The 17316-nt window shown below is 31.2% G+C and overlaps 1 protein-coding gene across 1 annotated transcript; it reads right to left on the reverse strand.

Moving 5' to 3' along the window:
- Positions 1 to 5088: 5088 nt before the first annotated feature.
- On the reverse strand, positions 5089 to 16521 carry LOC122500427. Its single transcript, XM_043609348.1, has 2 exons — positions 16258 to 16521; positions 5089 to 5520 (listed from the first exon to the last, which is right to left on the reverse strand). The coding sequence occupies exons 1-2, from the start codon at positions 16483 to 16485 to the stop codon at positions 5089 to 5091; spliced, it is 660 nt and encodes a 219-aa protein (XP_043465283.1). The 5' UTR covers positions 16486 to 16521.
- Positions 16522 to 17316: the final 795 nt, after the last annotated feature.

The raw sequence follows: 17316 nt of genomic DNA on the forward strand, positions 1-17316 counted from the left end.
GTTTGACTTCATTTTTTATAATTCTCTGATTTTCAGAATCGATTGTCTTATTTTTAGATAAACGTTGTGCAAATTCAACCCATGATTGAAAAGCTTTCATGTGGCCAGAAGATTTTTCATGTTCCGATAAAAGTTCAGACATATGCTTCCAGTCACAGTAACCATATTCAGAAGATAAAGAAATTCTTGTTGTGCCAAAAAGACGACAGCAAAAACAAAAAATTTTGTTTTTCGACACAGAATAAATTAGCCAAGAACGTAATATATCTTCTCCATTAGGCATTCGTCTACAATAATTTTGAACGCTGAATCTTCTCCCATCATTATTTTTAGGAAACTGAATATTAGAAATTTGTTCAGGTCCACGTTCAATTAGAATTTGCCGAATTTTGTCCGATATAATATCTGGCCATTCTCCGGGATCGTTTGATACCATAAGAGATTCATTTTCTTGAGTCATCTATAAAATAATTTCATTAAATAATATTATCATAAATTAGAAAAAACTATAATTTTTCTTACATCCGTTGCAGAAGACTCTTTACTATTGATTTCTTCGTTTTGATCTAAATCTTCTAGTTGAATTCGTTCTTGTACATCTGATTTAGGCTGGAAGCTCTCGTTTCCCTAATAAAAGAATTAAAACATTTTATGAACTAAATACAATATTTGATTTTCTCTACAAATTATTTTATTAAATCAAAATATTTATCAAGTTAAAATTTTAATTTTAAATCTTCTAAGAGACAATCTAAATTGTTTAGACCTTAAAAATTTTATTTCTTTGCACTTATTCAATGCCAAAAGAGAAACTTCATTGCTTTAAAACTTAAAAATCTTATTAGAAATTCATAAAATGTAAATATCCATTTTTGTATTAACAATAATAAAAAAGACTTTTTGACAAAAAGGCAGTTAATTGAATTTGCTTATATTACATAGTCTAAACCCATTAAACGAACTCTTGTAAAAGATTATTAATAGTGATTAAATTTATTTACCTCCTTGAAAACTCCATCGATTCAGGTATTCTCTTGATGTTATCAATCCAACTACATAATTTTTCTACATATCTACAAGCTTTTTAAATAACAAGTACACAAATATAAGAGGATTATTAATACTAGATATAAAAATTTAAACTCACCTGTCTGTAATATTTTGGAAAATATTAAGAAATGACCAGTTGATTTATATTAAAAAACATTTTTCTGTTACACATATATTTTTAAATATCTAAAAGCTTAAGACGGACACAGTTTCACTAATGATAAAGCGTTACAATTGAAAACTACGAATAGGTAGCAGAATTATTATAAATTACGTATAGACATTTCTAATTAACAATATGTAATTAAGTCTTTTTCAGGTCGAAGTACTATTAAATTTAATTTACCTCTGATAATTCAATCGATTCTTCATTTGTAATATTTACTGAATCACTATTCTGGCTAGAGCCAACTTGAATAAAACGTTTAAAAGCCGTAGCTTGCTTTTGCAATTCTGCAGTTTCTTGTAATTTTCTTTTTCTGTAGTAGGACCCAGAATGCTTTTTATTTTCTGACATTTTGTCTTATTATGAAGAAATTTTTTTTAAAATATCGATAAACAAAATATACAAATACACAAACGATTTTTGAAGCAGACAAAACTGTCAACAGTTTGGCTAGGTTAGAATCGAACTTGTTTCAGGGTTGCGTCGCGTTGATGAATTCAAAAATTAAAGTCAGGGTACGGACACAATTTTCATATGCATTTGACAAGTAAAGCTTTAAGTTTAAAGGTATGACCACACTAATATACATATGCATAATCACAAATTCACAATAATCAGTGATTAATAATCAAGTTACCAGAAATAACCAATTTAACCTAGTTTAATTAAAAAACATATTTTTCTTTATTTAAAAATTATCGAAAAAATGTAAAAAAAATTATGTATTTCGAAGATTTTGGCGCCCCTGAGAAAACGGCGCCCCGGGCAGTCGCCCGGGTTGCCCGGGCCTTTGACCGCCCCTGGACGGTTTTAACATCATTTTCTAAATCAACAGTTTAGTATGTACATTATTACTGCACATGGTCTGGCGCAAAGCCTTAAACTTCTCTCAACGAATGTAACCGAACGAATGAATCTCAAAATGTCGGACGCTATGACCAGCTGACAACGCTGACGTCAGTGGTGCCAACTTTCATGCTCTTTATAATAAATGATTAAAATGAACTTACTTGTGAAGTTCAATCATTATTATATGAATGAACTTGTTCGAAGATAAATTTACTTGTAGTACCGCAACTTGTTGTTAGGTGACGCCATTTTTAGAGATATTAGGAAAAATGATGCCTATCTATGTCTCGTGCTGACTCCTTGCCAAGATCCCCTCTCTTCTTGCTTCATTTAGTTTAGAGGGACCCAACTGAAAAAGGGAGGGACCCACTGATCGTGTACATGATGTTGCGCAAGACAATGTACAGGAACATTGACCCGAACCTACACAAGATTAGCAAGTGAACTTGTAAAAGAAATTGGAACAAAGAACATGAACAAGAACGTGTACAAGAACATGCACGTGTACATTCTTGAGTGGCTTTTGAGTTCGAGAACATCTAGGCGAACATGCACCTGTTCATTAAAAAACCGTTGTTTTTAGATTTAAAATTTAAGAACATTTTAAGAAATTTTTTAGTTATAATCAAAAGAAGTCTCTGACTGAAGTTGCAAAAAACTACTGCGCAGCCTTTAAAGTATTTGAATGATCATGCACATAAACATGAATCAGTCAAAGTTATACACACACGAACTTGTGCATGAACATGTGCATGTTCGCCTAGATGTTCTCGAACTCAAAAGCTACTCAAGAATGTACACGTGCATGTTCTTGTACACGTTCTTGTTCATGTTCTTTGTTCCAATTTCTTTTACAAGTTCACTTGCTAATCTTGTGTAGGTTCGGGTCAATGTTCTTGTACATGGTCTTGTGCAACATCGTGTACCCGATCTTGTACAAGATTTTTCAGCTGGGGAGTTTCAAATTTTTATTATGGGAAGGGTTTATAAGAAAAAGTTTTTTTTATATATAGGGAGGGATTTTATCTTCGAAGAAGTTCATTCATATAATAATGATTGAACTTCACAGGTAAGTAAAGTTCGTTTAATCATTTATTATATTTCATTTCCTTGTTCGAAGATAAATTTACTTGTAGATGTTCAGAGTAAATTTAATATAAAAATTTGAGTTTTATTTCGTATAAATATATAAGAATATTTTATGAATATTCATAACGAAGTTATTAAATGGTTCATTTTTTTAAACTAAGAACAAAATTTATAATTTTGGTAATTATGAGAACAAGAACATAACTTATAACTTTGGTAATTATAAGAACAAGAAAAGAACTTATAACTTTGGTAATTATGAGAACACTTAATTCTGATAATATCACAAAAAGAAAACTCTGCAGTCTTTTATTTAAGAATTGTCTCTGCAAAATTATTTTCGACACTTATCGGTCTGTTGTAAAATTTTGCAAAGGTAGTGGAATTTTTGGACCATCCTGCTGCTACCTTGATTTTTGAGATATCCAAACCTTTTGTTAGAGCCTTAGAGGTTGCAGCATGTCTTGTACTGTGAGCCTTGAACTCATCTGATATTCCGGATTCCTGTAGAACGATTTTCAGCCATCTGCTAATTGATTGTTTTTCGACTTTTCCATGTGGTTTTGTGAATGAAATTAAAAGTTTATTGGAATTACCTCTGATTTCTTTTGTTTTATTAAGGTAACATGTTAAAGCGTTAGCTATGCATAACATAGGTTTCTCATTAAAATGAGGGAAAAAAGCGTATGGATGTGGTGCTCCAGGACGAGATGACTTAGTGAGACTATTGATTTTTATTTCAACTCCGTGATTTTTAATTTTGATTCCTTCCAGGTTAATTAGAGATAATAACTGCACTCTGAAGGCAGTTCCTAGTGCTAATAGCATTGTTAATTTTAAGGTTAATTTTTGCAGGTCCAGAGATTCGGAGGGTCCCCATTCTTCTAATTTGAAAAATAAGAAGACACTTTTTATTATATTAATATTCATACATTCTAGATCAGTCTACTTCGTCCAATTAAAATGAAACTATCTATTAATTGAATCTCTAATACGACTTCAATATGAGAGCTCGGCGAGTTTTTCTTCCCGGTTCCTCAATTTCTTAAACCTTTAGTAAATCTTTGTGATTATTTTAAATTTAAATTAACATAAAATAACATAATTTTTATAGGGTTAGAGAATATCGCATGGAGAAACGACGAAGTATTGCTCACTCGAGGAAATGAAAGTTCAAATACTATCAGAGACAAATTTGCTAATTTTTTTATGAAGATTGGTGTTATATCTTGCCAATGGGAGAAGGCTTTGAATAATAATTTTTAAATGAATAAAATAATAATCAGGTTAAAACACAATTACTTGAAGAAAATGTTCTCCAACTATTGCCCTTCGAAACATTGTTCTGCGGTCATATTCTCCAATATTTCTAAAATTTGTCTTTGAACTTTTATTTTTCTCTGATTATTAAGTTATCTCATGGATTCACTCAAACTTAATAAATACATTTCCACAGAATCCATTTTCTGGTTAACGAAGTTTTTAGTTTTTTCCAAAACCGCCAATTCTACATCCTCCCTCGTCCTTTTGCGCTTAACTTGTGATAATCTCATAGCACTTTTCGGTGAATCTATAAATATTTGCGTATTTCTTCCAGAACCATTTTCTGCATTTCTCGCAGCACCATTTTCACCTATGCTAAGAATTCTCTTATCATCAGCTCGAATACAATGTGTTTTTTCATTATACTCTTGAAAACATGAGTGTCCTTGCTCTTCTCCTAAATTATGCAATTCAGTATAGGGAATAATCCATTCGCAATTCCAAAAAGTATAATCCCCTTGTTCACCTTGTTCCATATTTATTATTTTTCAATTACAATTTTGCATACAAACGAAACTTTTGTTATTGAAACAAAAATTAAACTTTAAAATAGGATTGAAAATAATATTTTTTAACAATGTTTTTCACGAAAATTCAGCCATAAACATGTGTCATTCTTCTAATTTATTTAATACAACGCTTACGTCCCAAGTTGAATCGTATCGAGGAGCGGGAGGGCGTAATTTAAAAACTCCTTTAAAAAATCTCTGGATGAGGAGTCTGTTTGATAAATCTTGAATATTTATCAGAGAAATGGATGACCTCATCGAGTTCAAAGTGCTGTAACCGGCTCCTTCGGCGAACCTCTTGGAGAGAAATTGGAGAACTGTATTCTTATCTGAGTTGAAAGGGTCGAATTCTTCCTCCTCGCAAAATAAACACCATTGTTTGAGCATCGAGTTATATTGCTTCACAGTGCTTGTCGTTATTGTGGCTGTCAATATATCAATTGCATCTTCTTTTAGTCCTTCCTGCTCCCATTGTTGCCTGAGACAATCCCTGACACCAGGGAAAGATTTGAAGCGAGTGGATGAATGAGTTTCCTGCAAGGTGAATTTAGTAAATTACTTGATGAATCAAAGGTAATTGTATCCGAAATAAAAAGTCTTTGAAATTCAGGAAACCATAGTTGGGAAGACCAATATGGAACTACGATAATTCCAGTGGATTTTTCGTCTCTGATTTTTTTAGGATTTTAGTGATTAGGGAAAAAGGAGGAAAGGCGTACCAAAATTCTCCCCTCCAGTTGATTGTCAATGCGTTTATTGCAATCGCTTCTGGATCCCTTTCCCATGAGCAAAATCGAGTACATTTAGTGTTTATATGCGTAGCAAACAAATCGACAGTCTCTGTTACTATTGACAAATTTACGAAAATTCCTTGAAAAATGTACCAAAATGATTTTTAAGTGGTCTAAATCGGTTTAGGATATAGTAATTATTGGCGGGAAACTCGGAAAATCTATGGAAAATTCGTAAAAATTGTATTTGGTGGCCCTGAAAAGGGCCGATTGCTATTTTTTCTATGTTTCTTCTTCGCTTTCTGGTGGCCCTGAAAAGGGCCGATTGCTATTTTTTTCTATGTTTCTTCTTCGCTTTCGAAATCGGGTGATCAATTCTTATTAAGTAAATAAGAATTCTTTTGAAATTTACTTCTCGCTTCGGGGTCAAAAACGACCTTTTCTAACATTATCTTTTCATTTTTTTCTTAAGGATGTTTTTTCAATTTCAAATTGAAATGTTTCGGTAGAACTTGAATACTGCCTACATATAATTTTATTGTCCATTGTTGGTATGAAGGAGTGGAAACTTCGTGTTCCTGATATCGCTTGAGCTTTGCTAAACCGTTTTTTTAAATTGTTATTTTTTTGTCGTGCTCTTTCTTCGTACAAAATAGCATTTTTATTTTTGGCAAAGCATTATTACCCCATTCATACAAATCTTTGGCAGTCAAAATTTGATTATTGCTTTCCCTCTGAAGACTTGCTCGACCAGCTTCTCGTTTGAATTTTCCTCCTATGCCATCACATGGGCTTTTTCCATGCGAGGTAGCGAAAAATTCCCAGCGTGCCTCAACTCCAAAATCACGTTTGTGATAAGCAAGATTAATAAAATTGCTTTTATTTTTATACTGCGCTGCTGCACCATCTGTGAAATAAATTATTTTTTGAACGGAATGGTCAGTTTTCAAGTCATTTATTAATTTTTCCATAAATAGATGGACAGCGCTAGTGTTGTGATCTAAATCCTCGGAAATAATAAAGTAGCTCTTACATTCAACTTTGTCATCCTTTTTAAAGTAAACTACTGCAGGATGAATCGTTATTTGTTTTTTACTCCAATACTCACTCTGGACAGAATTTTGAATTATTGTCTCATAATTCTGAGAGAAATCAAATAATACCAGAAAAACACCTTCTTCAAGAGATTCTTTAGTATCTTTCAGAAATTGGCTTTGCTTTTTAGCTATGAAATCATGTTTGAGCAAATTATTTAGATGAAATTCGAGTTTTTCTAAATATTTCTCAGTAGAGTCACAAAAAATATCCAATGTAGTGCGATCAGTTGAAGTCCAGCTATTGTAACTAATTTTTGTAATGCAGTTATTTTCCAAAAGTGTTTCCAATTTTTCAATCAAAAGTGCAACACCTGGACACGATTGACAAGAACCTAAGAAGCAAGAAGAAGTTTCTGTACCACAGACCATTGAAGACAACATGGTTTTATATGTTTTTAAGAAAAAAAGACGTTCGTCATCAGCAACAAGTTCAGTAATATTAGCTCCATCAATTAAGAGTTTCGTATTTTCATGAATTTTGCAGACACAAATAGAATGCGTACCACTAGCACCTGCAAATATACACTCTTTAGGACGTAATTTAACAAAAGTTAAAAAACAAATTTTTAAATTTGGAAATTCATTCTTAAAACTTGCATAAATTTCGTTTAAATTTCCCAATATTAATCGTTTTTGAATTAATTTTCGAGTACCATCAGCTTGCTTAACGGAGACGCAGTCTTTTTTCCGGGTAACTGTCGACTAATATCGCATTCATAATAAAATTCTTTAACTACTTGAACCGTCTGTTCCAGTAATTTTTTACCTTGTATTGGATTTGGTGTCGATCCAATGCCATTCTTAGCATGCAACTGTACAGCCTTTATGGCTAAACTATAAGGCACCTGAAATTCAGAAACAATTTTTGGAATGCTCCAACTCATCGGAACCATTGTTAAAAGTTCTGTCATACGGGATTTACTGGGCTTATTATCTAATTTTTTTTTAATTTCTAACATAAGGCCTGCTAGATCATTATTAGCATTATCTGATTGAGTATGTACAAAAACCTTTTTTAATTCTTTTTCAACAGCTTCCCGAATTTCAGTAACTTTCTTTTCTTGAGCGAATTTAGTGCGAAGATCTTTAGTTACTGTAATTTTTTCCAAGTTTAATACTTTCAAAATTGAATTCAATTTCTTGATGCTCTTATTTTTTTCAAAATCATTTTCTATATCTCTCATAAAATTTTGATCTTCATCATTTTCAAACAGTTCAAGTTCCATTTTTTCAGAAGCGTCATTATTAATTTCACATAAATTTGATATCGGTTGATCTAACACCATATTTTGGACATAACTGTCGGCATTTTTTTCGGTCCTTTCTGTTATGTCTTTGCTAACTGACCTTTCCCCTCCTCTATTCAAATTTAAACGACAACTGTCGCAAATAAATTTACCTTGCTCGACTGAAAATTGTTTGCTAGTCTATTTCGAAATTAATCGAAGATTTTTTGGATCAACATAACCGTGTGATTTCCTTTTACCAGGATTAACGCATTGCCTTCTAGGCATTTTATCGATTAATAATCGCTTATACTACTACCTACCTAATAAAAAAAATTAAATGAAATAAAACAAATAAAACTAAAAATATTATTTACATATATACAAAAAAATGTTAACCACAAAACAAATGGTGAGAATCGTTCCTGAAAAATAATACGCAACTTTATTCAAATGCAAGCAATAATGTAAGACACAAACAATTTAAGATAAGCATCAAGAGATATCCGTCAATATGTTAACACGAGAACAGCTGTAATGAGCTATAGTGAAACGTTCAGTGCGCGTGACACTATGGCACAGACGCGAAAATGCTGCAATGTTTCAGACAAATTGCGATATCTCGAAAACTATTCAAGTGTCCATACTTTTTTTTAAATGAAAGGTGAAATTATAAGGAATATTTTATTCATTTACAAAAAAAACTCAAAAATCGGTCCCGATCTCGTAAAAACGATTCAAAAATTTTTTTTTGACTTTTTCGGGGCAAAAAATTTTTTTTTTTTATGTGACAGTCAGAAAGAACATGGTTTCAAATATAATCTGTTCAAATTTTATTGAATTTCATCAAAAAGTTTCGGAAATATTAAGATTTAAAAAAATAGTGACAAAAAAATTCAATATGGCGTAACTTTAACAATTTCGAAAATTTTAAAAAAATATTTGGTAGACTAATTTCTATTATCAAATACTACAATTTCACCAAATTACAGGTGTATTAATTTAATTACAGATAATCTTATAATAAATGCATAACAAACAAATAATTATATAAATGTCACTTTATTTTAATCATAAACACACATATACACATGGTACAATTATTTATTAAAAATTGTGATTTTTATTATTTTTATTAGGTGCGTAACTAAGTTCTCGCTGTTTTTTAAGAAATTGCAACTTTATTTTTAAAAAATGGTTACAATGAAATTAATCAAAGTATTGCCCATTGGCAGCTACAACTTTCTCCCATCTTTCTGGTAGAGTTTGAATACTGCGTCGGAAAAACTCATCCTCCTTCGATGCTATCCACGAATCAAGCCAATTTTCGATGTCTTCGTATGAGCGGAACTGTTGAGCAGTCAGACCATGTGCCATGGAACGAAACAAGTGATAGTCGGATGGTGCTATATCTGGGGAATATGGCGGGTGGGGTAGGATTTCCCATTTGAGCGTTTCCAAGTAAGTCTTGACGACTTTGGCAACGTGAGGTCTAGCGTTGTCATGCTGGAGAATCACTTTATCATGCCTCACGTTGTATTGCGGCCGTTTTTCGCGCAGTGCTTGGCTCAAACGCATAAATTGAAGTCGATACCGTTTCCCATCAATAGTTTCGCTTGGTTTTAAAAGCTCATAATATATGACACCTATCTGGTCCCACCAAATACACAGCATAACCTTCGCAGCATGAATATTTGGACGTGGTGATGGCGTAGCAGTATGTTCGGGCAAACCCCACGACTTTCTTTTCTTTGGGTTGCTGTAATGAATCCATTTTTCATCACCTGTAACGATGCGGTGAAGAAAATCCATCCTTTTTTGCCGCTGGAGCAATTGTTCGCAGGCAAATAGACGACGTTCGACGTTTCTTGAATTCAAATCATAAGGAATCCAAGTCCCCTGTTTTTGAATCATTCCCAACGCATGCAATCGTTTAGAAATGGCTTGACGGGTAACTCCTAATGCTAAAGCAAGCTCTTCTTGTGTTTGGCACGAATCTTCGTTTAGTAATGCCTTCAATTCAACATCTTCGAAGGTTTTTGGCCTTCCAAAAATCATCATTTTTAAAGCGACGGCCAGCGCTAACCGCTAACGCTATCTATCAACAAACAGCGGGAACTTAGTTGCGCACCTAATATTATAAGAGAAAAAATACTTGTACGCACAATAAAAACACTTGTACATTTTTCAACAGCTAAATAAAAACCACAAATGACGCGAATGTACACAAATCACATGTAAGCACTGTTGTAAAAAAGGTTTAGTCTATATAGGGATGGGTAGTTGCACGTAACTTGAAATATTAATAATAAATGTAATAATAATAATAATACTAACAGAAATAATAACAGTATATTTATGAATTAGATGTAATTAAAAAGTTTAATCACTATTTTAAAAACAAACAAATTTAGTATTAATATTTCAAGTTACGTGCAACCACCCATCCCTATAGACCCAACCTTTTTTACAACAGTGCTTACATGTGATTCGCGTCATTTGTGATTTTTATTAACTGTTGAAAACTGTACAAGTGTTTTTATTGTGCGTACAAGTATTTTTTCTCTTATAATAAAAATAATAAAAATTACAATTTTTAATAAATAAATTGTATCATGTGTATATGTGTGTTTGTGATTAAAATAAAGTGACATTTATATATTTGTTTGTTATGCATTTATTATGAGAATAAATCGTATTTCAATACTTACCTTAAATAATATTTATTTTAGTTGCAATATTATACTTAATATATTAAATTAATAATAATTAATAATGTTTCATTATATATATATATATACCCTCACAGCACCAAAACTTTCTTAAAAATTTATTAAATATTTACTTGCAATGTTCGGAATATGTAATTGCAATGTTTATTGAAAGTTGTGTAAAGAACAATTTTCACTAAACATTTTAGTTAAATATGCTGAATATTACAAGTAAATTTTTAGTAAAGTTTCGGTGCTGTGGGGGTATATGTATATTTTTTTTAAAAATGGTATTCATATATGACCGTAAATACGACCCTAAATACGGGCATAAATACGGCTGTATTTGCTGTTTCAATTACACTATCCTTCTAAGGCTCGTATTTAGGGTCGTATTCACAGTCATATTTACGCTCGTATTTACAGTCGTTCTTTTTCAGTAGGGTTAACCTAATTTGCGTCTGCAGCCGACTTTATTAGGAGTACTCGCATTTCGCCTGGATCACCCGTCAATGGGTTTTCTCGACAGAGAAGAGGGAAACTGTAGAAAACCTCTCCTGAGTACAACCGGTTTATCGACTGCCGAGTTTTAACGGTGTGCACTGGACAATAATCGACAGTGCACATCATTATACCTCGACTTCAAACCTCCCGCTTGAAGCAGAGTCTACATAGCTATAGATATACCACAGCATGCTTTAGTATACCTATAGCTATGAACACCGATGCGCACCTTCTCTCATTGTAGACTCTGCTTGATATATTACGAAAGTAGTGAGAAAACACCGGGCTATAGCGAAAGTCGAAGCGCGGTCACCCATCCAAGTACTAACCGCACTGGATGTCGCTTAACCTCGATGATCGCAAGCCACGGAGTCTCACCACCGTAATTAATATACCATCGGTTATACAGATTAACTATATAAGTTTTTAAACCAGAATAACAATTTTTATAATGTTTATTTATTTATTTTATTTATAATATTTTTACGGGCAGTGCCCATTCGTACATAAGTACTATAGTATTAAGTATTACAAAATCAAGTTGGCAACCATAATGCGAAGAATGATAGATTATTGAATTAAATTGTTACTGTTATCAAAAATCAAACAGCGTAATTTAGTTACAAATTCATTGACAGAAACACCCATAAAATCCACACTATCATGAAAATCATTAGCCTCACTACATACTCTGTTTATGACTGAATTTGATAAATAGTTGGTTCTCATGTAAGGCAATCTAAACAAAATGGAGTTTCGTGGTCATTTAACTGGTACAAAAAAGTTTAATAACGAGAGCAGATGAGAACAATTTATAATTCTATTGATAATTTTAATAATAAAGAGGAGATCGGCGTACAAAAATCGCTTTGCTAATTCCGGAATTTTCAAAATTTCACGCAATTGCGTGCAGTCATGACTAGGGACCATCCATAAACCACGTAGCTCCGATTTTTGAACTTTTCGACCCCTCCCCTCCCCCACGTAGCTTAACGTAGCATATTACCGAACCCCCTCCCCCCCTACCTAATGGAACGTAGCTTTTTTCTTTTTTTATGAATATTAAATTCTCTTTTCTAAAAATAATCAATAAAATCGTATTGAAACATAGTAAACAATATTAAATGTTTTTAAATCACAGTTTATTTTTTTCTTTGACAAGTAAGAGTTTGATACAAGACTAATTCTTAATTTTAATCGATATTTTTCTATACATATGTAAATTTTTTTATCACTATATATTTTATCAATATATGTGGACGTCCACATGAAAAGGGCCTATATTGGCGGTTCTAGTTTTCGAGATAATCACAATTTAGTAATTTTGGAGCAAAATCTTAATTTTTAAAAATTTTTTATTATCAATCTACATGTTTTGACAAGTCGACTCATGCGGTTTTCATTAATTTATCGATAATTTAACTGTTTGATTTCATTGGTTCTTTAGAAAATTGAAAAGGGCCCATTTTGGCGGTCATTTGCAAAATTAATCCGTATTTTAAAAATAGAGGTGTGGAAAAAATTTAAAACCTCTTGATTTTTCATCTTTAAGGTATCCTGGACTGTAAACAATTCTTATCTGAATAACTTCCCAGAAGAACCAGAGATATTGATGTTAGAGTCTTTTTTTCGTAATTGTCGAATTGAAAATTTGAATATTACGTTAATTTTTTCATAATAGAAACTGTCAAAAATTTTTAAATAAGTTTAATATCTATCCTTTTTCTTCAAATGACACAATTAAATTGTACCTAATAATTAATCTTGTTAAAAAATGGTTCTTTAATAGAAAAACTGTCCTTTTTAGAAAAAAAAAGTTTTTCGTATTTTCAAAATTAAGAGGGGGGGGGGATGGTTTTAAAAATTTAAAACCTGTTGGTTTTTTATCTTCAAGGTAACCGTTTTTCTCGAAATGAGGTTTTTGGCGTTCTAAACTTTTAAATTCGTAACTCAGCGAATTTTTAACCAAAAAAGTTCTAAGACCACTCAAAATTTTCCAACTTTTGCCAGGAATACGCCCATATAGATAACTCCAATAGTGTTAAAATGGACCCTTTTCATGTGGACGTCCACATATATTTCTCGACTTGACTTTCGAGCTGCCCGCGTAATTTAAAAAAAATGTATGTCAAATAAAAATACAAAGCTACGTTGCTCAGACTAAAAAACCCTCCCTCCCCCCATGTGGTCTAACGTAGCACATTACCGAACCCCCTCCCCCCCCAAAACAGGCTACGTGGTTTATGGATGGTCCCCTAAAGAAATCAAACTCGATGTTTTGTCTCCGTGCTAAAAAACGCAAAAATTTGTTTTAAGCACGTTCTATTTCCAAAATAAGGTAGTCTTGACAAGGTGACCAAATAACTTAAGCAAACTCAATAATAGGCCTTACCAAAGAAAAAAATAATAATTTTATGGCGTTTATATTTTTAAAACGTGAGACATTTCTCAAAACAAAGCCCAAGGCTCTAGTTGCCTTACTTATGTATGGTAAGATGAATGTGATTAATAAAAGTAAGCGATTGGTCCAACTGAACCCCAAGATCACGCACCAGGGTCACTCTAGCTGCTACTAAGGTAGCAGCCTAGATTGTCCTATACAATCAATTAAACTTTGGATTTTTATTTTATTTGAAGATAAAATATTAAGGTAAAAGTACCAATTATGGTACGCTGTTTAAGCTAAACTAAATTTCTATGATAAATTTCTTGGAATCGGGAGTGTTAATATGAATAATTAGGGTATAGATTGAAAGATTGATATGTTATGAATAATATTTAGACCCTAAAATGGTTATTTTTCATGAAATAAAAATAATATTAATTAAATTATGAAACTCTGCACTGCACTAATTATGGGACTATGATTTCTGTATGTACGGGTGTCCCATAATGAATGTTCCTATTATGAGACATTTATTTAATTCAATAAGTAATTAGAATTCTATTGACTTATCCTAATAATTTGAATATTAATTATAAAGAATAAAATACAATAAACAAATTCTGGTTTAAAAAATAATTATAAAACTAATTTTTCTGGTAGAAAATTAATGCGAAAAAACTGAAAATATTTGAGGTTATGTTTGCTGTATATTTCCTGTGTGTCTCATAATAGGGATAGCAAATAATAAGTGCACCTAATGTGGGACGGTAGTCTGACGAAAAACTTGGCTTACCTTAATTTAAAAGCTAAAATGCAAATAAACATTTCTTATTAAATTAAATGCTATACACAAATAATTATTCTTTTAACGTGTAAAATTTTTTGAAATAAGTAGAAATTTCTTATGACCAATTTTAATTGCATTTATTTTATTTTTTGTAATACTGTCTCATAATAGGGACAAAATTGTAAATTGTCCCATAATTGGGACCTTTACCTTATCTAAAAGCGCTTTAATTTTTATTCTTTTTTCTCTGGTTAGTTCTAATGACATATTATGAGAATCTATTATCATTCCTAGAAACTGACAGGATTTTTTTGGAATCAGATCACTCATGTTCCAATTAATTAAAAAACCTAAGAATTAAAGAATATTAATAGCTAAATTTACATTTTTTAATCATTCCTCCATGGAATCGGGACAGTTAAGTATGCGTCCTTCAGATCTAATCTACACAAAAAACACCTCATCCATGTCAGGATTTTGTTCTGAAGGAAGAGGGGGGTATAATTGGAAAGGAACGTTGATTAGATCGATTTTATAACCCTCAACTATGTTCAGTATGGTATGAGTAGAGAAAGGTAGATTATGCGTTTTGAGTCCCTCTAATTATGCGCTTAAGTTGTGCACAATTATGCGGAATTATGCGCTTAAATTGTGTACAATTATGCGGAATTATGCGACTAAAAAGATGAATTCTGCGTTAATTATGCGCTAAAATGAGCATGATTATGCAGAATTATGCAATTAAAAAGAATTCTGCTTCAATTATGCGCTAAAAAATGTTCATTTTACAAAATTATGTTGCATTTAAAAAAAAATTTTTGATTTGAAACGGTTACTGGTTATTTTTTTAAACCAACTTCCCGAAAGGCTCTATCCCGAATGTCTAAAATCACAAATACCTTTTTCCCGAATCTAATTTTCCGAAGATTTATGTACCCAAAAATTTTTTTGTTTTTGATTATGAAGTGGATATATGTATGTCAGTATGTGCGACTCCAAGTAAGAATTTAGTTTTTTCGGAGTAAGTAAACCAATTGCAATAAAATTCAGGAATTTTAATCTACACATAAAAAGAAATGTTTCCACCACACTTAATTCAGCAAAAAAACGAAACAATTGTTTATATTATGTTTATACAAATTTTTATAAACAAAACAGGTATTAAATAATAATTAAATAACTTTTGAACGACCAAACGAAATTGAATGAGGCAAACACTAAACAAATCTTTGCTGTGGTTTCTTTAAGATTCCGAAAAAAATTTTAACAACGGAAACATCTTCATATAAAATTTTGTATAAAAGTATTCGAGATTTTAGACATTTGATAAATTAGACATTTGGGACACGGCCTTTCGGGAAAATGACCGGAAACGATGTTAATCATCATATATAGCACTTACTGCTTTTTAAAATTTAAGATTTATTTAATTTTTCAATAACATTTAACAAGTTAGTTAACAGTTTAAAAACTTATTTATTATTTAATTTAAAAAAATATTTTAAAAATAAAGAAACTGAAAAAAATTTTCATGGTTTTTAGTTAAAAAAAGTACTATTTTGAAAATTTTGAGCCTATTATGCGATCATTATGCAAAAAGAGTACAATTATGCAGTGAGTAAAAAATTATGCAATATTATGCGCTCTAGAAACATGTTGTAAAAGGTTTAAAACATGAATTAACATAATATTATAATGTTTCTACTTGATTTAAAAAAGTTATGCAATTATGCAATCGCATAATCTACCTTTCTCTAAGTATGAGCGGGTCGTTTGTAATTGTTCCCCAATTTTTTTTTGAAAAATTTTAACCTGGCTGCAGTACTTACGGAGATGGAAATTAGCGACGGTTCTGGTGTGGCTGCGTTTGTAGATAAATAATTTCTTTCTGCAGGGTATGGCTTCGGTCTGTTGTTCCTGAATGTGTTTTCTCTTTGGTGGAATGACTTGAAGCTCGTCCGTCCCACCATCTTCTTTGCGGATGAGCTCTTCCAATTTAAATGATTATTTTGACGAAGAAAAGCGGACAAATTTTCAAAAAATTGTTGGATTCTCATAAAACTTAGTCACTGATTACGAATCTACAGTCAGTTATTGAAAATTAAAAATGGAGGATCTAATATGGCTGACGAATTTTAAAAAAATTGTTGGATTCTCATAGAACTTAGTATCTAGGGGTTTTCGGGGTCACTGATTACGAATCTGCAGTCAGTTTTTGAAAATTCAAAATTGATTTACTGTGACATGGATTTTTAAAAATTGTTGGATTTTTATAAAAATTAGCATTGGGGTTTTTTGATGTCGCTGATTACGAACATGAAATGTAATTTAAAAAATTCTTTACGTTACATTTAATATAGTTTTACGTAGTGTTAATTATTTTTTATTTTATTCAATGATTAGAATCTGCTATACCTAATAAGGTCAGGTACACCCAGGATATGGAAATTTATAAAAATAATTCAAATTCTTTTGAAAAATATTTTTTAAAAATAATTTTCAAAAGAAGGTTGTAAATCTGAGGAATTTTGCTATTTATGGAAATAATTGAATTCTTGAGAAGTATTTTTTCAATTTCTAGAAATAATTGAATTCTTTCGACGAATTTTAATAAAATTTTCAAGAATAATTGTATTTTTCAAGGAATTTGATTAAAATTGTATAACAAATAATTCAAATTCTGCAATAAGTTTTACAATTTATAAAAAAAATTGAATATATTGCGAAAAAATATTTATAAATAAAATTATAATTACGGTGACTAACTTCTCTTAATTATTTTCGAGAAATTTATATAAAATTATTTAAAAGAAGTTAATTATTTTTAATACATATAATGTAAAAAAATTTCAATTATTTCAAAAATATTCAATTATTTGTTTATAAGA

This window comes from Leptopilina heterotoma, unplaced genomic scaffold, assembly GCF_015476425.1.
Source record: "Leptopilina heterotoma isolate Lh14 unplaced genomic scaffold, ASM1547642v1 Lhet_184, whole genome shotgun sequence".
Classification (NCBI taxonomy): domain Eukaryota; kingdom Metazoa; phylum Arthropoda; class Insecta; order Hymenoptera; family Figitidae; genus Leptopilina; species Leptopilina heterotoma.